The 22849-nt window shown below is 43.0% G+C and overlaps 1 protein-coding gene across 2 annotated transcripts in view; it reads left to right on the top strand.

Moving 5' to 3' along the window:
- LOC139750863 (target of EGR1 protein 1-like) overlaps positions 1-22849 on the top strand; it is a 123249-nt gene that overhangs the window by 8172 nt on the left and 92228 nt on the right. For both annotated transcript variants that reach the window (XM_071665665.1, XM_071665664.1), the window contains exon 2: positions 2721-2883. In XM_071665665.1, the coding sequence (XP_071521766.1) occupies positions 2721-2883 (163 nt within the window). The remainder of the gene's footprint in view (positions 1-2720; positions 2884-22849) is intronic.

The raw sequence follows: 22849 nt of genomic DNA, 5'->3' as shown, positions 1-22849 counted from the left end.
GGATGGAAACATGGAAGCGGAAGTGGATCATAGGGTGGGGGAGGGGGCGAAAATTCTGGGAGCCTTGAAGAATGTGTGGAAGTCAAGAACATTATCTCGGAAAGCAAAAATGGGTATGTTTGAAGGAATAGTGGTTCCAACAATGTTGTATGGTTGCGAGACGTGGACTATGGATAGAGTTGTGCGCAGGAGGATGGATGTGCTGGAAATGAGATGTTTGAGGACAATGTGTGGTGTGAGGTGGTTTGATCGAGTAAGTAACGTAAGGGTAAGAGAGATGTGTGGAAATAAAAAGAGCGTGGTTGAGAGAGCAGAAGAGGGTGTTTTGAAATGGTTTGGTCACGTGGAGAGAATGAGTGAGGAAAGATTGACCAAGAGGATATATGTGTCGGAGGTGGAGGGAACGAGGAGAAGAGGGAGACCAAATTGGAGGTGGAAAGATGGAGTGAAAAAGATTTTGTGTGATCGGGGCCTGAACATGCAGGAGGGTGAAAGGAGGGCAAGGAATAGAGTGAATTGGAGCGATGTGGTATACCAGGGTTGACGTGCTGTCAGTGGATTGAATCAAGGCAGGTGAAGCGTCTGGGGTAAACCATGGAAAGCTGTGTAGGTATGTATATTTGCGTGTGTGGACGTATGTATATACATGTGTATGGGGGTGGGTTGGGCCATTTCTTTCGTATATATATGTATGCATATATATACACACACAGACACATACATATATACCCATGCACACAATTCACAGTCTGTCTTTATTTATTCCCATCGCCACCTCGCCACACATGGAATACCATCCCCCTCCCCCCTCATGTGTGCGAGGTAGCGCTAGGAAAAGACAACAAAGGCACCATTCGTTCACACTCAGTCTCTAGCTGTCATGCAATAATGCCCAAAACCACAGCTCCCTTTCCACATCCAGGCCCCACACAACTTTCCATGGTTTACCCCAGACGCTTCACATGCCCTGATTCAATCCACTGACAGCACGTCAACCCCGGTATACTACATCGATCCAATTCACTCTATTCCTTGCCCGCCTTTCACCCTCCTGCATGTTCAGGCCACGATCACTCAAAATCTTTTTCACTGCATCTTTCCACCTCCAATTTGGTCTCCCACTTCTCCTCGTTCCCTCCACCTCCGACACATATATCCTCTTGGTCAATCTTTCCTCACTCATTCTCTCCATGTGCCCAAACCATTTCAAAACACCCTCTTCTGCTCTCTCAACCACGCTCTTTTTATTTCCACACATCTCTCTTACCCTTACATTACTTACTCGATCAAACCACCTCACACCACACATTGTCCTCAAACATCTCATTTCCAGCACATCCACCCTCCTGCGCACAACTCTATCCATAGGCCACGCCTTGCAACCATACAACATTGTTGGAACCACTATTCCTTCAAACATACCCATTTTTGCTTTCCGAAGGAATAGTGGTTCCAACAATGTTATATGCTTGCAAGGCGTGGGCTATGGATAGAGTTGTGCGGAGGAGGGTGGATGTGCTGGAAATGAGATGTTTGAGGACAACATGTGGTGTGAAGTGGTTTAATCGAATAAGTAATAATAGGTTAAGAGAGATGTGTGGTAATAAAAAGAGTGTGGTTGCGAGAGCAGAAGAGGGTGTTTTGAAATGGTTTGGTCACATGGAGAGAATGAGTGAGGAAAGATTGACCAAGAGGATATATGTGTCAGAGGTGGATTGAACTAGGAGAAGTGGGAGACCAAAGTGGAGGTGGAAAGATGGAGTGAAAAAGATTTTGAGTGATTGGGGCCTGAACATGCAGGAGTGTGAAAGGCTTGCAAGGAATAGAGTGAATTGGAATGATGTGGTATACTGGGGTCGACGTGCTGTCAATGGATTGAACCAGGGCAGGTGAAGCGTCTGGAGTAAACCATGGAAAGTTGTGTGGGGCCTGGATGTGGAAAGGGAGATGTGGTTTCGGTGCATTATTGCATGACAGCTAGAGACTGAGTGTGAACGAATGTGGCCTTTGTTGTCTTTTCCTAGAACTACCTTGCGCACATGAGGGGGGAGGGGGTTGTTATTTCATGTGTGGCAGGGTGGCGATGGGAATGAATAAAGGCAGACAGTATGAATTATGTACATGTGTATATATGTATATGTCTGTGTGTGTATATATATGTATATGTTGAGATGTATAGGTATGTACATTTGCGTGTGTGGACGTGTATGTATATACATGTGTATGTGGGTGGGTTGGGCCATTCTTTTGTCTGTTTCCTTGCGCTACCTTGCTAACGCGGGAGACAGCGACAAAGCAAAATAAATATGATAGATTGTAATGTATGTATGTATGTGTATGGAGATTGGAATTACACTTACAAAAACTACTGTTATGTACTTATATTAATAAAGAAGATTCTTATCACCGTCCAGGGCTTACATTACACTCTCCTACACCTTCCCACATCAGTATAGAGGAAGCATACTACCCTTATGGGGGGGGTAGAAACTTTCTGTCGAGGAATTTTCTTTTATTTTTTCCACCCCACATGGAGCTGCTTATTTTTCAGAAAGCTTACAAAATAAGTGGTATAATGCTTTCCTAAAAGTTTTGCTATCACTTATCAAATAATGTATATTTTTATCTGATGAAGCCTTCATTCTTTATTGTGTAAAAAAGATATTTGATGAAAGTGTATATCCTCATTGGTACCTTCACATCTTATTAAATCTTTCCAGGAACTGACAGGAATTGGTGATAGGAAAAAAATAAACTACCCTGAGATTGATCTTCGTTACCGTTATACTGCAGAAATTGCCCGCAGTTATGCTGTTATATCTCTTGGTTTGTCCTGTTTCACCTGCAGATCAGTTAGTGATGTCAAGGTGAAGGATGATGAAGGTAAGAAGTTTGTATCTTGGGAGAGCTTCCTGTAATTTTATACCTCTTTATAGATCTGTGTTGTCTGCCTGTGTATTTGCACATGTGTGCCCTATTAAGTCTAATTTATATAAAGTAAATTCGTGTAGCCATAACCCGGTTAGATGGACTTTGGCTAGGGCCAGATTACTGTGTGGCTAGCTAGCTCAGCTGCCCACCTAATGTATATTATGTTTTTTGTGTCAAAGAATCATGTGCCTGAAATCCAGCTGACACAGTGGCTGAATTATAGTTTCACATCCTTATTCACCTCATTCTGAGCATTCTTCTCACTGAGAGATTTTCTTGATTTATTTTTCTCATTTTTTCTCCCTCTTTGTTGTATAGATGTATATTTATTTATTTCATTTGTTATACTTTGTTGCTGTCTCCCTCGTTAACAAGGTAGCACAAGGAAACAGACGAAAGAATGGCCCGACCCACCCACATACTCATGTATATACATACATGTCCACACACGCACATATGCATACCTATACATTTCAGCGTATACATATATATACATACACAGACATATACATATATACACATGTACATAATTCATACTTGCTTCCTTTATTCATTCCCGTCGCCACCCTGCCACACATGAAATGACAACCCACTCCCCCACACACGTACGAGGTAGTGCTAGGAAAAGACAACAAAGGCCACATTCGTTCACAATCAGTCTCTAGCTGTCATGTATAATGCACCAAAACCACAGCTCTCTTTCCACACCCAGGCCCCACAAAACTTTCCATGGTTTTCCCCAGACACTTCACATGCCCTGGCTCAATCCATCGACAGCACGTTGACCCCGGTATACCACATCGTTCCAAGTCACTCTTTTCCTTGAATGCCTTACACCCTCCTGCATGTTCAGGCCCCACTCACTCAAAATCTTTTTCACTTCATCCTTTCACCTCTAATTTGGTCTCCCACTTCTCCTCGTTCCCATCACCTCTGACACATATATCCTCTTAGTCAATTTTTCCTCACTCATTCTCTCTATGTGACCAAACCATTTCAATACACCTTTTCTACTCTCTCAACCACACTCTTTTTATTACCACACATCTCTCTTACCTTTCATTACTTACTTGATCAAACCACCTCACACCATATATTGTCCTCAAACATCTCATTTCCAACACATCCACCCTCCTCTGCACAACCCTCTCTATAGCCCACGCCTCACAACCATATAACATTGTTGGAACCACTATTCCTTCAAACATACCCATTTTTGCTTTCCAAGATAATGTTCTCGCCTTCCACACATTTTTAAATGCTCCCAGAACTTTCGCCCCTTCCCCCACCCTGTGACTCACTTCCGCTTCCATGGTTCCATCTGCTGCTAAATCCACTCCCAGATATCTAAAACACTTCATTTCCTCCAGTTTTTCTCCATTCAAACTTACCTCCCAATTGACTTGTCCCTCAACTCTACTGTACCAAATAACCTTGCTCTTATTCACATTTACTCTCAGTTTTCTTCCTTCACACACTTTACCAAACTCAGTCACCAGCTTCTGCAGTTTCTCACCCGAATCAGCCACCAGCACTGTATCATCAGCAAACAACGTCTGACTCACTTCCCAAGCCCTCTCCTCCACAACAGACTGCATACTTGCCCCTCTTTCTAAAACTCTTGCATTCACCTCCCTAGCTACCCCATCCATAAACAAATTAAACAACCATGGAGACATCACACACCCCTGCTGCAAACCAACATTCACTAGGAACAAATCACTTTCCTCTCTTCCTACTCATACACATGCCCTACATCTTCGATAAAAACTTTTCACTGCTTCTAGCAACTTGCCTCCTGCACCATATACTCTTTAATACCTTCCACAGAGCAACTCTATCATAGGCCTTTTTTGAATGCATCAAAACTGCTAACACACTCACTCAGCTGCACCCAAAACACTTGCCTCTCCATCCTTCTTCTCATGCCCAGGTGCATAGGCTCCAATAATCACCTATCTATCTCCATCCACTTTTAGTTTTATCCATATCAATCTAGAGTTTACTTTCTTACACACTATCACATACTTCCACAACTCCTGTTTCAGGAGTAGTGCTACTCCTTCCTTTGCTCTTTTCCTCTCACCAACCCCTGACTTTACTTCCAAAACATTTCAAAACCACCCTTTCCTTTACCCTTGAGCTTCGTTTCACTCAGAGCCAAAACATCCAGGTACCTTTCCTCAAACATACTACCTATCTCTCCTTTTTTCTCATCTTGGTTACATCCACACACATTTAGACACCCCAATCTGAGCCTTCGTGAAGGATGAGCACTCCCCACGTGATTCCTTCTGTTTTCCCTTTTAGAAAGTTAGAATACAAGGAGGAGAGGGTTTCTAGCTGCCCCTCCCATCCCCTTTAGTCGCTTTCTATGACACGTGAGGAATGCGTGTGAAGTATTCTTTCTCCCTTATCCCCAGGGATAATTATAGAAGTATATATCTGTGCTTATTTTTTCTTGACCACTTAAGATAAACACGTGTTTAATTTAGTACAGGTTAGTGAATGATATCCAGTAATTCCATGGGCACTGACCTTGTTTTCCAGTGCCTTGTGTTAATGATTGTTTTGATGAGAATCTCATTTTATTTTGCAAAGACAAACAGTTAAGAAAAAGCTAACCCACTTTATCTCAGCTACCAAATTCAAAAGTTGAAAAGTTAGAATGCAGGGAGAGAGGCATTTGTCATTAGAGAATATGGTCTTGGAAAGTCCACAGTCTATGACACTGGATCTACCAAGGAATCATTGAGAAAGTATTTCCTCAGCATTAAGCCAGGCACCTCAAGAAGAACACTGTTGTCCTGAAACTTACTTGTATAAGATAGCCCAAACACGGAGAGGTGGAGAACGCCATGAATGATTAGTATAAATAGGAGCTAAACTTACTGGAGGAGAGTTTCAGAATGTACCAATAAAGTTTGCTGAACTCCATGGCATTGAAAACTTTTAGGCAAGCCACAATTGGCAGCTTGGCTACTCTTGTTCATAAACAAGAACACTGTTGATAAAAAGAGTGACAGGCAAAAATCTCTGTGCAGCTGTAGCTAGAGTTGCACTTCTCAAAGCCAAGCAACAGGAATTAAGGAATTCCTTAACCCTTTATGACTTGCAAATTTGCAATGAAGAAGTAACAGGGTTTTGTTGGAACATTGCTGGAAGCAGTGCTCAGGCTGCCAGAGGAGTCATGCAGTCTGCACTTCAAGCTTCAAAGCATGCAAGCAGTGGGTCTCATATCTCGTGTACACTTAACACAGATGAGTCGCCACATGAAACCAAGAAGCTCCTTAAGCTTTGTCATAGCTCCTTATGCTTCGTCAAGGTTGATGAGCTGTTGTACAGAAAAACCTCAGGAATGGCTGGAAGGAACCTGTGATAGAGAAATCTGATAGAGGGTTGGAACCCATCTCGGTTGATGCCTGAATCTTATTTAGCTAGGTGCAGAGCTTGTCATCACCACTAAAGATACCTAAAATTAGTTGAACTGGGTTGAAGACAATCATGGGTATTGCCAAGAGAGTGAGGAGGAGGTTGCTGCCAATATGTCCACTGCTCACTTGGATGTTTCCTTGGAAGCAAATGAGAAAATTGGAGATGATCCTGTATCAGTGGTAACAATTAAGCTATTAGATGTTTGAAAAGAGCTCCAGTGGCAGTCCTCACCCAGATGCTGAAGAAATTATACCATCCTCATTATGGCCATTTAAGGGCCTAGAGGATTGATATTGAGTAAGCATAGCTGAATGAAAGTACCATACAGCAGATAATTGAGTCCTTCATGGCAGTCAACCAGCTATCATGTTAGGACAGTCCAGCTTTATATCTGAGGATTTCACCTCCTGACTTTGCTGAAGCTGACCCCTCCAGAATGCTAATGCCCAGTTTATTATTCTCCATCCCCCAAACATGCCTGCCATCCATAAGCATTACCTTTTATTGCCTATTTCTTCTTATGGGAAGGGCCCTTTACAGTTTTATGGCCCAACTACTTGCATTTTTATCACCAAAGTTTTTGAATTTTCTTGTCTACTGCTGTTGCTTCCTCTGTGTTTCTCTTGTTCTTTGTGTTCACCATCTGTTGCTAAAGAAATGCTCTCTGCATCATTGTATACACTCTTTTGCCAAACTTCCAGTTATGCCCTCTTTTTCTGCATTTTCTACTCATTTCAAATAGCTGTTATATATTCAAATGTTATATGTTATATATTCAAGAACTGTGAGCTTGGGAAGGAGACCTGTGTGAGGAAGTACCAGGAGAGACTGAGTACAGAATGGAAAAAGGTGAGAACAATGGAAGTAAGGGGAGTGGGGGAGGAATGGGATGTATTTAGGGAATCAGTGATGGATTGCGCAAAAGATGCTTGTGGCATGAGAAGAGTGGGAGGTGGGTTGATTAGAAAGGGTAGTGAGTGGTGGGATGAAGAAGTAAGAGTATTAGTGAAAGAGAAGAGAGAGGCATTTGGACGATTTTTGCAGGGAAAAAATGCAATTGAGTGGGAGATGTATAAAAGAAAGAGACAGGAGGTCAAGAGAAAGGTGCAAGAGGTGAAAAAAAGGGCAAATGAGAGTTGGGGTGAGAGAGTATCATTAAATTTTAGGGAGAATAAAAAGATGTTCTGGAAGGAGGTAAATAAAGTGCGTAAGACAAGGGAGCAAATGGGAACTTCAGTGAAGGGCGCAAATGGGGAGGTGATAACAAGTAGTGGTGATGTGAGAAGGTGATGGAGTGAGTATTTTGAAGGTTTGTTGAATGTGTTTGATGATAGAGTGGCAGATATAGGGTGTTTTGGTCGAGGTGGTGTGCAAAGTGAGAGGGTTAGGGAAAATGATTTGGTAAACAGAGAAGAGGTAGTGAAAGCTTTGCGGAAGATGAAAGCCGGCAAGGCAGCAGGTTTGGATGGTATTGCAGTGGAATTTATTAAAAAAGGGGGTGACTGTATTGTTGACTGGTTGGTAAGGTTATTTAATGTATGTATGACTCATGGTGAGGTGCCTGAGGATTGGCGGAATGCATGCATAGTGCCATTGTACAAAGGCAAAGGGGATAAGAGTGAGTGCTCAAATTACAGAGGTATAAGTTTGTTGAGTATTCCTGGTAAATTATATGGGAGGGTATTGATTGAGAGGGTGAAGGCATGTACAGAGCATCAGATTGGGGAAGAGCAGTGTGGTTTCAGAAGTGGTAGAGGATGTGTGAATCAGGTGTTTGCTTTGAAGAATGTATGTAAGAAATACTTAGAAAAGCAAATGGATTTGTATGTAGCATTTATGGATCTGGAGAAGGCATATGATAGAGTTGATAGAGATGCTCAGTGGAAGGTATTAAGAATATATGGTGTGGGAGGAAAGTTGTTAGAAGCAGTGAAAAGTTTTTATCGAGGATGTAAGGCATGTGTACGTGTAGGAAGAGAGGAAAGTGATTGGTTCTCAGTGAATGTAGGTTTGCGGCAGGGGTGTGTGATGTCTCCATGGTTGTTTAATTTGTTTATGGATGGGGTTGTTAGGGAGGTAAATGCAAGAGTTTTGGAAAGAGGGGCAAGTATGAAGTCTGTTGGGGATGAGAGAGCTTGGGAAGTGAGTCAGTTGTTGTTCGCTGATGATACAGCGCTGGTGGCTGATTCATGTGAGAAACTGCAGAAGCTGGTGACTGAGTTTGGTAAAGTGTGTGGAAGAAGAAAGTTAAGAGTAAATGTGAATAAGAGCAAGGTTATTAGGTACAGTAGGGTTGAGGGTCAAGTTAATTGGGAGGTGAGTTTGAATGGAGAAAAACTGGAGGAAGTGAAGTGTTTTAGATATCTGGGAGTGGATCTGGCAGCGGATGGAACCATGGAAGCGGAAGTGGATCATAGGGTGGGGGAGGGGGCGAAAATTCTGGGGGCCTTGAAGAATGTGTGGAAGTCGAGAACATTATCTCGGAAAGCAAAAATGGGTATGTTTGAAGGAATAGTGGTTCCAACAATGTTGTATGGTTGCGAGGCATGGGCTATGGATAGAGTTGTGCGCAGGAGGATGGATGTGCTGGAAATGAGATGTTTGAGGACAATGTGTGGTGTGAGGTGGTTTGATCGAGTGAGTAACGTAAGGGTAAAAGAGATGTGTGGAAATAAAAAGAGCGTGGTTGAGAGAGCAGAAGAGGGTGTTTTGAAGTGGTTTGGGCACATGGAGAGAATGAGTGAGGAAAGATTGACCAAGAGGATATATGTGTCGGAGGTGGAGGGAACGAGGAGAAGAGGGAGACCAAATTGGAGGTGGAAAGATGGAGTGAAAAAGATTTTGTGTGATCGGGGCCTGAACATGCAGGAGGGTGAAAGGAGGGCAAGGAATAGAGTGAATTGGAGCGATATGGTATACCGGGGTTGACGTGCTGTCAGTGGATTGAATCAAGGCATGTGAAGCGTCTGGGGTAAACCATGGAAAGCTGTGTAGGTATGTATATTTGCGTGTGTGGACGTGTGTATATACATGTGTATGGGGGGGGTTGGGCCATTTCTTTCGTCTGTTTCCTTGCGCTACCTCGCAAACGCGGGAGACAGCGACAAAGTATAATAAAAAAAAAAATAATAATAATTCAAGAACTGTTGTATCTTAATGGCCTTTGAAGAATTTTTGTAATTACTGTATCTCTCTTTATGCTACTGTTTCCCAGAGTCTTCAGATCAAGGGGATTCCTAGCTTTTGTAGCTGATTCCTATCAGATCTGGTACAATTTTGGTTGCTTTCACATGGACCCTTTTCAGCAGTTCTCTGTGACCCTTCAGATAAGGAACCCAGATTGTAGCAGCACATTCTAATTTGGCTTGAATATTTCTCAAATATATCTTCCAAAATATTTAACTGTAACAGCTCTTTTTACTTTTAGTACAAACAAATATCCCTGGGGATAGGGGAGAGAGAATACTTCCCGCTTATTCCTCATGTGTCATACAAGGCGACTAAAGAGGACGGGAATGGGGGGCTAGAAACCCTCCCCTCCTTGTATTTTAACTTTCTAAAAGGGGAAACAGAAGAAAGAGTCATGCGGGGAGTGCTCATCCTCCTCGAAGGCTCAGATTGGGGTGTCTAAATGTGTGTGGATGTAACCAAGATGAGAAAAAAGGAGAGATAGGTAGTATGTTTGAGGAAAGGAGCCTGGTTTTTTTTGGCTCTGAGTGAAACGAAGCTCAAGGGTAAAGAGGAAGAGTGGTTTAGGAATGTCTTGGGAGTAAAGTCAGGGGTTAGTGATAGGACAAGAGCAAGGGAAGGAGTAGCACTACTCCTGAAACAGGAGTGGTGGGAGTATGTGATAGAGTGTAAGAAAGTAAACTCTAGATTCATATGGGTAAAACTGAAAGTGGATGGAGAGAGATGGGTGATTATTGGTGCATGTGTACCTGGGCATGAGAAGAAAGATCATAAGAGGCAAGTGTTTTGGGAGCAGTTGAGTGAGTGTGTTAGTAGTGTTGATGCATGAGACCGGGTTATAGTGATGCGTGATTTGAATGCAAAGGTAAGTGATGTGGCGGTTGAGGGAATAATTGGTGTACATGGGGTGTTCAGTGTTGTAAATGGAAATGGTGAAGAGCTTGTAGATGTATGTGCTGAAAAAGGACTGGAGATTGGGAATACTTGGTTTAAAAAGAGAGATATACATAAATATTCGTATATAAGTAGGAGAGATGGCCAGAGAATGTTATTGGATTACGTGTTAATTGATAGGCGCGTGAGAGAGACTTTTGGATGTTAATGTGCTGAGAGGTGCTACTGGAGGGATGTCTGATCATTATCTTGTGGAGGTGAAGGTGAAGATATGTAGAGGTTTTTAAAAAAGAAGAGAGAATGTTGGGGTAAAGAGAGTGGTGAGAGTAAGTGAGGAAGCACCAGGAGAGACTTAGTACAGAATGGAAATAGGTGAGAACAAAGGACGTAAGGGGAGTGGGGGAGGAATGGGATGTATTTAGGGAAGCAGTGACGGCTTGCGCAAAAGATGCTTTTGGCATGAGAAGCATGGGAGGTGGGCAGATTAGAAAGGGTAGTGAGTGGTGGGATGAAGAAGTAAGATTATTAGTGAAAGAGAAGAGAGAGGCATTTGGACGATTTTTGCAAGGAAATAATGCAAATGAGTGGGAGATGTATAAGAAAGAGGCAGGAGGTCAAGAGAAAGGTGCAAGAGGTGAAAAAGAGGGCAAATGAGAGTTGGGGTGAGAGAGTATCATTAAGTTTTAGGGAGAATAAAACGATATTCTGGAAGGAGGTAAATAAAGTGCGTAAGACAAGGAAACAAGTGGGAACATCAGTGAAGGGGGTAATGGGGAGGTGATAACAAGTAGTGGTTATGTGAGAAGGAGATGGAGTGAATATTTTGAAGGTTTGTTGAATGTGTTTGATGATAGAGTGGCAGATATAGGGTGTTTTGGTCGAGGTGGTGTGCAAAGGGAGAGGGAGAGGGAGAATAATTTGGTAAACAGAGAAGAGGTAGTAAAAGCTTTGCGGAACATGAGAGCTGGCAAGGCAGCGGGATTGCATGGTACTGCAGTGGAATTTATTAAAAAGGGGGTGACTGTGTTGTTGACTGGTTGGTAAGGTTATTGTACAAAGGCAAAGGGGATGTGAGTGCTCAAATTACAGAGGTATAAGTTTGTTGAGTATTCCTGGGAAATTATATGTGCTGATTGAGAGGGTGAAGGAATGTACAGAGCATCAGATTGGGAAAGAGCAGTGTGGTTTCAGAAGTGGTAGAGGGTGTCTGGATCAGGTGTTTGAAGGATGTATGTGAGAAATACTTAGAAAAGCAAATGGATTTGTATGTAGCATTTATGGATCTGGAGAAGGCATATGATAAGAGTTGATAGAGATGCTCTGTGGAAGGTATTAAGAATATATGGTGAGGGAGGCAAGTTGTTAGAAGCAGTGAAAAGTTTTTATTGAGGATGTAAGGCATGTGTACGAGTATGAAGAGAGGAAAGTGATTGGTTCTCAGTGAATGTTGGTTTGCGGCAGGGGTGTGTGATGTCTCCATGGTTGTTTAATTTGTTTATGGATGGGGTTGTTAGGGAGGTGAATGCAAGAGTTTTAGAAAGAGGGGCAAGTATGCAATCTGTTGTGGATGAGAGAGCTTGGGAAGTGAGTCAGCTGTTGTTTGCTGATGATACAGTGCTGGTGGCTGATTCGAGTGAGAAACTGCAGAAGCTGGTGACTGAGTTTGGTAAAGTGTGTGAAAGAAGAAAGCTGAGAGTAAATGTGAATAAGAGCAAGGTTACAAGGTACAGTAGGGTTGAGGGAAAAGTCAATTGGGAGGTAAGTTTGAATGGAGAAAAACTGTAGGAAGTGAAGTATTTTAGATATCTGGGAGTGGATTTTGCAGTGAATGGAACCATGGAAGCAGAAGTGAGTCATTCACTGAGAACCAATCACTTTCCTCTCTTCCTACATGTACACATGCCTTACATCCTCGATAAAAACTTTTCACTGCTTCTAACAACTTGCCTCCCACACCATATATTCTTAAAACCTTCCACAGAGCATCTCTATCAACTCTATCATATGCCTTCTCCAGATCCATAAATGCTGCATACAAATCCATTTGCTTTTCTAAGTATTTCTCACATACATTCTTCAAAGCAAACACCTGATCCACACATCCTCTACCACTTCTGAAACCACACTGCCCTTCCCCAATCTTATGTTCTGTACATGCCTTCACCCTCTCAATCAATACCCTCCCATATAATTTACCAGGAATACTCAACAAACTTATACCTCTGTAATTTGAGCACTCACTCGTATCCCCTTTGCCTTTGTACAATGGCACTATGCACGCATTCCGCCAATCCACAGGCACCTCACCATGAGTCATACATACATTAAATAACCTTACCAACCAGTCAACAATACAGTCACCCCCTTTTTTAATAAATTCCACTGCAATACCATCCAAACCTGCTGCCTTGCTGGCTTTCATCTTCCGCAAAGCTTTTACTACCTCTTCTCTGTTTACCAAATCATTTTCCCCAACCCTCTCACTTTGCACACCACCTCGACCAAGACACCCTATATCTGCCACTCTATCATCAAACACATTCAACAAACCTTCAAAATACTCACTCCATCTCCTTCTCACATCACCACTACTTGTTATCACCTCCCCATTAGCGCCCTTCACTGAAGTTCCCATTTGCTGCCTTGTCTTACGCACTTTATTTACCTCCTTCCAGAACATCTTTTTATTCTCCCTAAAATTTAATGATACTCTCTCACCCCAACTCTCATATATATATATATATATATTTATTATACTTTATTATACTTTGTCGCTGTCTCCCGCGTTTGCGAGGTAGCGCAAGGAAACAGACGAAAAAAATGGCCCAACCCCCCCCCCATACACATGTATATACATACTTCCACACACGCAAATATATATACCTACACAGCTTTCCATGGTTTACCCCAGACGCTTCACCTGCCTTGATTCAATCCACTGACAGTACGTCAACCCCGGTATACCACATCGCTCCAATTCACTCTATTCCTTGCCCTCCTTTCACCCTCCTGCATGTTCAGGCCCCGATCACACAAAATCTTTTTCACTCCATCTTTCCACCTCCAATTTGGTCTCCCTCTTCTCCTCGTTCCCTCTACCTCCGACACATATATCCTCTTGGTCAATCTTTCCTCACTCATCCTCTCCATGTGCCCAAACCACTTCAAAACACCCTCTTCTGCTCTCTCAACCATGCTCTTTTTATTTCCACACATCTCTCTTACCCTTATGTTACTCACTCGATCAAACCACCTCACACCACACATTGTCCTCAAACATCTCATTTCCAGCACATCCATCCTCCTGCGCACAACTCTATCCATAGCCCACGCCTCGCAACCATACAACATTGTTGGAACCACTATTCCTTCAAACATACCCATTTTTGCTTTCCGAGATAATGTTCTCGACTTTCACACATTCTTCAAGGCCCCCAGAATTTTCGCCCCCTCCCCCACCCTATGATCCACTTCCGCTTCCATGGTTCCATCCGCTGCTAGATCCACTCCCAGATATCTGAAACACTTCACTTCCTCCAGTTTTTCTCCATTCAAACTCACCTCCCAATTGACTTGACCCTCAACCCTACTGTACCTAATAACCTTGCTCTTCTTCACATTTACTCTTAACTTTCTTCTTCCACACACTTTACCAAACTCAGTCACCATCTTCTGCAGTTTCTCACATGAATCAGCCACCAGCGCTGTATCATCAGCGAACAACAACTGACTCACTTCCCAAGCTCTCTCATCCCCAACAGACTTCATACTTGCCCCTCTTTCCAAAACTCTTGCATTTACCTCCCTAACAACCCCATCCATAAACAAATTAAACAACCATGGAGACATCACACACCCCTGCTGCAACCTACATTCACTGAGAACCAATCACTTTCCTCTCTTCCTACACGTACACATGCCTTACATCCTCGATAAAAACTTTTCACTGCTTCTAACAACTTTCCTCCCACACCATATATTCTTAATACCTTCCACAGAGCATCTCTATCAACTCTATCATATGCCTTCTCCAGATCCATAAATGCTACATACAAATCCATTAGCTTTTCTAAGTATTTCTCACATACATTCTTCAAAGCAAACACCTGATCCACACATCCTCTACCACTTCTGAAACCACACTGCTCTTCCCCAATCTGATGCTCTGTACATGCCTTCACCCTCTCAATCAATACCCTCCCATATAATTTACCAGGAATACTCAACAAACTTATACCTCTGTAATTTGAGCACTCACTCTTATCCCCTTTGCCTTTGTACAATGGCACTATGCACGCATTCCGCCAATCCTCAGGCACCTCACCATGAGTCATACATACATTAAATAACCTTACCAACCAGTCAACAATACAGTCACCCCCTTTTTTGATAAATTCCACTGCAATACCATCCAAACCTGCTGCCTTGCCGGCTTTCATCTTCCGCAAAGCTTTCACTACCTCTTCTCTGTTTACCAAATCATTTTCCCTAACCCTCTCACTTTGCACACCACCTCGACCAAAACACCCTATATCTGCCACTCTATCATCAAACACATTCAACAAACCTTCAAAATACTCACTCCATCTCCTTCTCACATCACCACTACTTGTTATCACCTCCCCATTTGCGCCCTTCACTGAAGTTCCCATTTGTTCCCTTGTCTTACGCACTTTATTTACCTCCTTCCAGAACATCTTTTTATTCTCCCTAAAATTTAATGATACTCTCTCACCCCAACTCTCATTTGCCCTTTTTTTCACCTCTTGCACCTTTCTCTTGACCTCCTGTCTCTTTCTTTTATACATCTCCCACTCAATTGCATTTTTTCCCTGCAAAAATCGTCCAAATGCCTCTCTCTTCTCTTTCACTAATACTCTTACTTCTTCATCCCACCACTCACTACCCTTTCTAATCAACCCACCTCCCACTCTTCTCATGCCACAAGCATCTTTTGCGCAATCCATCACTGATTCCCTAAATACATCCCATTCCTCCCCCACTCCCCTTACTTCCATTGTTCTCACCTTTTTCCATTCTGTACTCAGTCTCTCCTGGTACTTCCTCACACAGGTCTCCTTCCCAAGCTCACTTACTCTCACCACCCTCTTCACCCCAACATTCACTCTTCTTTTCTGAAAACCCATACAAATCTTCATCTTAGCCTCCACAAGATAATGATCAGACATCCCTCCAGTTGCACCTCTCAGCACATTAACATCCAAAAGTCTCTCTTTCGCACGCCTGTCAATTAACACGTAATCCAATAACGCTCTCTGGCCATCTCTCCTACTTACATAAGTATACTTATGTATATCTCGCTTTTTAAACCAGGTATTCCCAATCATCAGTCCTTTTTCAGCACATAAATCTACAAGCTCTTCACCATTTCCATTTACAACACTGAACACCCCATGTATACCAATTATTCCCTCAACTGTCACATTACTCACCTTTGCATTCAAATCACCCATCACTATAACCCGGTCTCGTGCATCAAAACCACTAACACACTCATTCAGCTGCTCCCAAAACACTTGCCTCTTTTGATCTTTCTTCCCATGCCCAGGTGCATATGCACCAATAATCACCCACCTCTCTCCATCAACTTTCAGTTTTACCCATATCAATCGAGAATTTACTTTCTTACACTCTATTACATACTCCCACAACTCCTGTTTCAAGAGTAGTGCTACTCCTTCCCTTGCTCTTGTCCTCTCACTAACCCCTGACTTTACTCCCCAGACATTCCCAAACCACTCTTCCCCTTTACCCTTGAGCTTCGTTTCACTCAGAGTCAAAACATCCAGGTTCCTTTCCTCAAACATACTACCTATCTCTCCTTTTTTCACATCTTGGTTACATCCACACACATTTAGGCACCCCACTCTGAGCCTTCGAGGAGGATGAGCACTCCCCGCGTGACTCCTTCTTCTGTTTCCCATTTTAGAAAGTTAATACAAGGAGGGGAGGATTTCTGGCCCCCAGCTCCCGTCCCCTCTAGTCGCTTTCTACGACACACGAGGAATACGTGGGAAGTATTCTTTCACCCCTATCCCCAGGGATAATATACAATATACATATATATATATATATATATATATATATATATATATTTTTTTTTTTTTTATACTTTGTCGCTGTCTCCCGCGTTAGCGAGGTAGCGCAAGGAAACAGACGAAAGAAATGGCCCACCCCCCATACACATGTATATACATACGTCCACACACGCAAATATACATACCTACACAGCTTTCCATGGTTTACCCCAGACGCTTCACATGCCTTGATTCAATCCACTGACAGCACGTCAACCCCGGTATACCACATCGATCCAATTCACTCTATTCCTTGCCCTCCTTTCACCCTCCTGCATGTTCAAGCCCCGATCACACAAAATCTTTTTCACTCCATCTTTCCACCTCCAATTTGGTCTCCCTCTTCTCCTCGTTCCCTCCACCTCCGACACATATATCCTCTTGGTCAATCTTTCCTCACTCATTCTCTCCATGTGCCCAAACCACTTCAAAACACCCTCTTCTGCTCTCTCAACCACGCTCTTTTTATTTCCACACATCTCTCTTACCCTTACGTTACTCACTCGATCAAACCACCTCACACCACACATTGTCCTCAAACATCTCATTTCCAGCACATCCATCCTCCTGCGCACAACTCTATCGATAGCCCACGCCTCGCAACCATACAACATTGTTGGAACCACTATTCCTTCAAACATACCCATTTTTACTTTCCGAGATAATGTTCTCGACTTCCACACATTCTTCAAGGCCCCCAGAATTTTCGCCCCCTCCCCCACCCTATGATCCACTTCCGCTTCCATGGTTCCATCCGCTGCCAGATCCACTCCCAGATATCTAAAACACTTCACTTCCTCCAGTTTTTCTCCATTCAAACTCACCTCCCAATTGACTTGACCCTCAACCCTACTGTACCTAATAACCTTGCTCTTATTCACATTTACTCTTAACTTTCTTCTTCCACACACTTTACCAAATTCAGTCACCAGCTTCTGCAGTTTCTCACATGAATCAGCCACCAGCGCTGTATCATCAGCGAACAACAACTGACTCACTTCCCAAGCTCTCTCATCCCCAACAGACTTCATACTTGCCCCTCTTTCCAAAACTCTTGCATTTACCTCCCTAACAACCCCATCCATAAACAAATTAAACAACCATGGAGACATCACACACCCCTGCCGCAAACCTACATTCACTGAGAACCAATCACTTTCCTCTCTTCCTACACGTACACATGCCTTACATCCTCGATAAAAACTTTTCACTGCTTCTAACAACTTTCCTCCCACACCATATATTCTTAATACCTTCCACAGAGCATCTCTATCAACTCTATCATATGCCTTCTCCAGATCCATAAATGCTACATACAAATCCATTTGCTTTTCTAAGTATTTCTCACATACATTCTTCAAAGCAAACACCTGATCCACACATCCTCTACCACTTCTGAAACCACACTGCTCTTCCCCAATCTGATGCTCTGTACATGCCTTCACCCTCTCAATCAATACCCTCCTATATAATTTACCAGGAATACTCAACAAACTTATACCTCTGTAATTTGAGCACTCACTCTTATCCCCTTTGCCTTTGTACAATGGCACTATGCACGCATTCCGCCAATCCTCAGGCACCTCACCATGAGTCATACATACATTAAATAACCTCACCAACCAGTCAACAATACAGTCACCCCCTTTTTTCATAAATTCCACTGCAATACCATCCAAACCTGCTGCCTTGCTGGCTTTCATCTTCCGCAAAGCTTTCACTACCTCTTCTCTGTTTACCAAATCATTTTCCCTAGCCCTCTCACTTTGCACACCACCTCGACCAAAAAACCCTATATCTGCCACTCTATCATCAAACACATTCAACAAACCTTCAAAATACTCACTCCATCTCCTTCTCACATCACCACTACTTGTTATCACCTCCCCATTTGCGCCCTTCACTGAAGTTCCCATTTGCTCCCTTGTCTTACGCACTTTATTTACCTCCTTCCAGAACATCTTTTTATTCTCCCTAAAATTTAATGATACTCTCTCACCCCAACTCTCATTTGCCCTTTTTTTCACCTCTTGCACCTTTCTCTTGACCTCCTGTCTCTTTCTTTTATACATCTCCCACTCAATTGCATTTTTTCCCTGCAAAAATCGTCCAAATGCCTCTCTCTTCTCTTTCACTAATTCTCTTACTTCTTCATCCCACCACTCACTGCCCTTTCTAATCAAACCACCTCCCACTCTTCTCATGCCACAAGCATCTTTTGCGCAATCCATCACTGATTCCCTAAATACATCCCATTCCTCCCCAACTCCCCTTGCTTCCATTGTTCTCACCTTTTTCCATTCTGTACTCAGTCTCTCCTGGTACTTCCTCACACAGGTCTCCTTCTCAAGCTCACTTACTCTCGCCATCCTCTTCACCCCAACATTCACTCTTCTTTTCTGAAAACCCATACAAATCTTCACCTTAGCCTCCACAAGATAATGATCAGACATCCCTCCAGTTGCAACTGGAGGGATGTCTGATCATTATTCTTTTTTTTTTTTTATACTTTGTTGCTGTCTCCCGCGTTTGTGAGGTAGCGCAAGGAAACAGACGAAAGAAATGGCCCAACCCCCCCATACACATGTATATACATACGTCCACACACGCAAATATACATACCTCCACAGCTTTCCATGGTTTACCCCAGATGCTTCACATGCCTTGATTCAATCCACTGACAGCACGTCAACCCCGGTATACCACATCGCTCCAATTCACTCTATTCCTTGCCCTCCTTTCACCCTCCTGCATGTTCAGGCCCCGATCACACAAAATCTTTTTCACTCCATCTTTCCACCTCCAATTTGGTCTCCCTCTTCTCCTCGTTCCCTCCACCTCCGACACATATATTCTCTTGGTCAATCTTTCCTCACTCATTCTCTCCATGTGCCCGAACCATTTCAAAACACCCTCTTCTGCTCTCTCAACCACGCTCTTTTTATTTCCACACATCTCTCTTACCCTTACGTTACTTACTCGATCAAACCACCTCACACCACACATTGTCCTCAAACATCTCATTTCCAGCACATCCATCCTCCTGCGCACAACTCTATCCATAGTCCACGCCTCGCAACCATACAACATTGTTGGAACCACTATTCCTTCAAACATACCCATTTTTGCTTTCCGAGATAATGTTCTCGACTTCCACACATTCTTCAAGGCTCCCAGAATTTTCGCCCCCTCCCCCACCCTATGATCCACTTCCGCTTCCATGGTTCCATCCGCTGCCAGATCCACTCCCAGATATCTAAAACACTTCACTTCCTCCAGTTTTTCTCCATTCAAACTCACCTCCCAATTGACTTGACCCTCAACCCTACTGTACCTAAAAAACCTTGCTCTTTTTCACATTTACTCTTAACTTTCTTCTTCCACACACTTTACCAAACTCAGTCCCCCACTTCTGCAGTTCTCACATGAATCACCCCAGCGCTGTATCAATCAGCGAACAACAACTGACTCACTTCCCCAAGCCTCTCATCCCCAACAGACTTCATACTTGCCCCTCTTTCCAAAACTCTTTTCATTTACCTCCTAACAACCCCATCCCTAAACAAATTAAACAACCATGGAGACATCACACACCCCTGCCGCAAACCTACAAATTTACTGAGAACCAGATCCCCTATTCCTCTTTTTCCTACACGTACACAATGCCTTACATCCTCGATAAAAACTTTTCACTGCTTCTAACAACTTCCTCCCACACCATATATTCTTAATAAACCCTTTCCCCAGAGCATCTCTATCAACTCTATCATATGCCTTCTCCAGATCCATAAAATCTACATACAAATCCATTTGCTTTTCTAAGTATTTCTCACATACATTTTCAAAGCAAACACCTGATCCACACATCCTCTACCACTTCTGAAACCACACTGCTCTTCCCCAATCTGATGCTCTGTACATTTCCTTCACCCTCTCAATCAATACCCTCCCAATAATTTACCAGGAATACTCAACAAACTTATACCTCTGTAATTTGAGCACTCACTCTTATCCCCTTTGCCTTTGTACAATGCACTATGCACGCATTCCGCCAATCCTCAGGCACCTCACCATGATCATACATACATTAAATAACCTTACCAACCAGTCAACAATACAGTCAACCCCCTTTTTAATAAATTCCACTGCAATACCATCCAAACCTGCTGCCCTTGCCGGCTTTCATCTTCCGCAAAGCTTTTACTACTCTTCTCTGTTTACCAAATCATTTCCCTAACCCTCTCACTTTGCACACCACCTCGACCAAAACACCCTATATCTGCCACTCTATCATCAAACACATTCAACAAACCTTCAAAATACTCACTCCATCTCCTTCTCACATCACCACTACTTGTTATCACCTCCCCATTTGCGCCCTTCACTGAAGTTCCCATTTGTCCCTTGTCTTACGCACTTTATTTACCTCCTTCCAGAACATCTTTTATTCTCCCTAAAATTTAATGATACTCTCTCACCCAACGTCTCATTTGCCCTCTTTTTCACCTCTTGCACCTTTCTCTTGACCTCCTGCTCTTTTCTTTTATACATCTCCCACTCAATTGCATTTTTCCCTGCAAAAATCGTCCAAATGCTCTCTCTTCTCTTTCACTAATAATCTACTTCTTCATCCCACCACTCACTACCCTTTCTAATCAACCCACCTCCCACTCTTCTCATGCCACAAGCATCTTTGCGCAATCCATCACTGATTCCCTAAATACATCCCATCCCTCCCCACTCCCTTACTCCATTGTTCTCACCTTTTCCATTCTGTACTCATCTCTCCTGGTACTTCCTCACACAAGTCTCCTTCCCAAGCTCACTTACTCTCACCACCCTCTTCACCCCAACATTCACTCTTCTTTCTGAAAACCCATACAAATCTTCACATTACACTCCACAAGATATGATCAGACATCCCTCCAGTTGCACCTCTCAGCACTTAACATCCAAAAGTCTCTCTTTCGCCGCCTGTCAATTAACACGTAATCCAATAACCCCCTCTGGCCATCTCTCCTACTTACATACGTATACTTATGTATATCTCCTTTTTAAACCAGGTATTCCAATCACCAGTTCCTTTTCAGCACATAAATCTACAAGCTCTTCACCATTCCATTACAACACTGAACACCCCATGTATACCAATTATTCCCTCAACTGCCACATTACTCACCTTTGCATTCAAATCACCCATCACTATAACCCGGTCTCGTGCATCAAAACCACTAACACACTCATTCACTGCTCCCAAAACACTTGCCTCTCTATGATCTTTCTTCTCATGCCCAGGTGCATATGCACCAATATCACCCATCTCTCTCTCCATCACTTTCAGTTTACCCATATATCGAGAATTTACTTTCTTACACTCTATCACATACTCCCACAACTCCTGTTTCAGGAGTAGTGCTACTCCTTCCCTTGCTCTTGTCCTCTCACAACCCCTGACTTTACTCCCAAGACATTCCCAAACACTCTTCCCCCTTTACCCTTGAGCTTCGTTTCACTCAGAGCCAAAACATCCAGGTTCCTTTCCTCAACATACTACCTATCTCCCTTTTTTTCACATCTTGGTTACATCCACACACATTTAGACAACCCCAATCTGAGCCTTCGAGGAGGATGAGCACTCCCCGCTGACTCCTTCTTGTTTCCCTTTTAGAAAGTTAAAAAAAGGGAGGTTTCTAGCCCCCCTCCCGTCCCCTTAAGTCCTTTCTACTACACTTAGAGAATCATTGGAAGTATTCTTCATATCCCCAGTATATTATATAAATATATATATAATATATATATAAAATATATATATATATAATATTTTTTTTTTTTTTTTATACTTTGTCGCTGTCTCCCGCGTTTGCGAGTAGCGCAAGGAAACAGACGAAAGAAATGGCCCCCAACCCCCCCCATACACATGTATATACATACGTCCACACACGCAAATATACATACCTACACACTTTCCATGGTTTACCCCAACGCTTCACATGCCCTGATTCAATCCACTGACAGCACGTCAACCCCCGGTATACCACATCGCTCCAATTCACTCTATTCCTTGCCCTCCTTTCACCCTCCTGCATGTTCAGCCCCGATCAACACAAAATCTTTTTCACTCCATCTTTCCACCTCCAATTTGGTCTCCCTCTTCTCCTTGTTCCCTCCACCTCCGACACATATATCCTCTTGGTCAATCTTCCTCACTCATTCTCTCCATGTGCCCAAACCACTTCAAAACACCCTCTTCTGCTCTCTCAACCACGCTCTTTTTATCTCCACACATCTCTCTTACCCTTACG

Source organism: Panulirus ornatus, chromosome 10 (assembly GCF_036320965.1).
Source record: "Panulirus ornatus isolate Po-2019 chromosome 10, ASM3632096v1, whole genome shotgun sequence".
Taxonomy (NCBI): Eukaryota; Metazoa; Arthropoda; class Malacostraca; order Decapoda; family Palinuridae; genus Panulirus; species Panulirus ornatus.
Note: the sequence above shows the minus strand (reverse complement) of the source record. Positions and strands in the feature narration are given on the sequence as shown.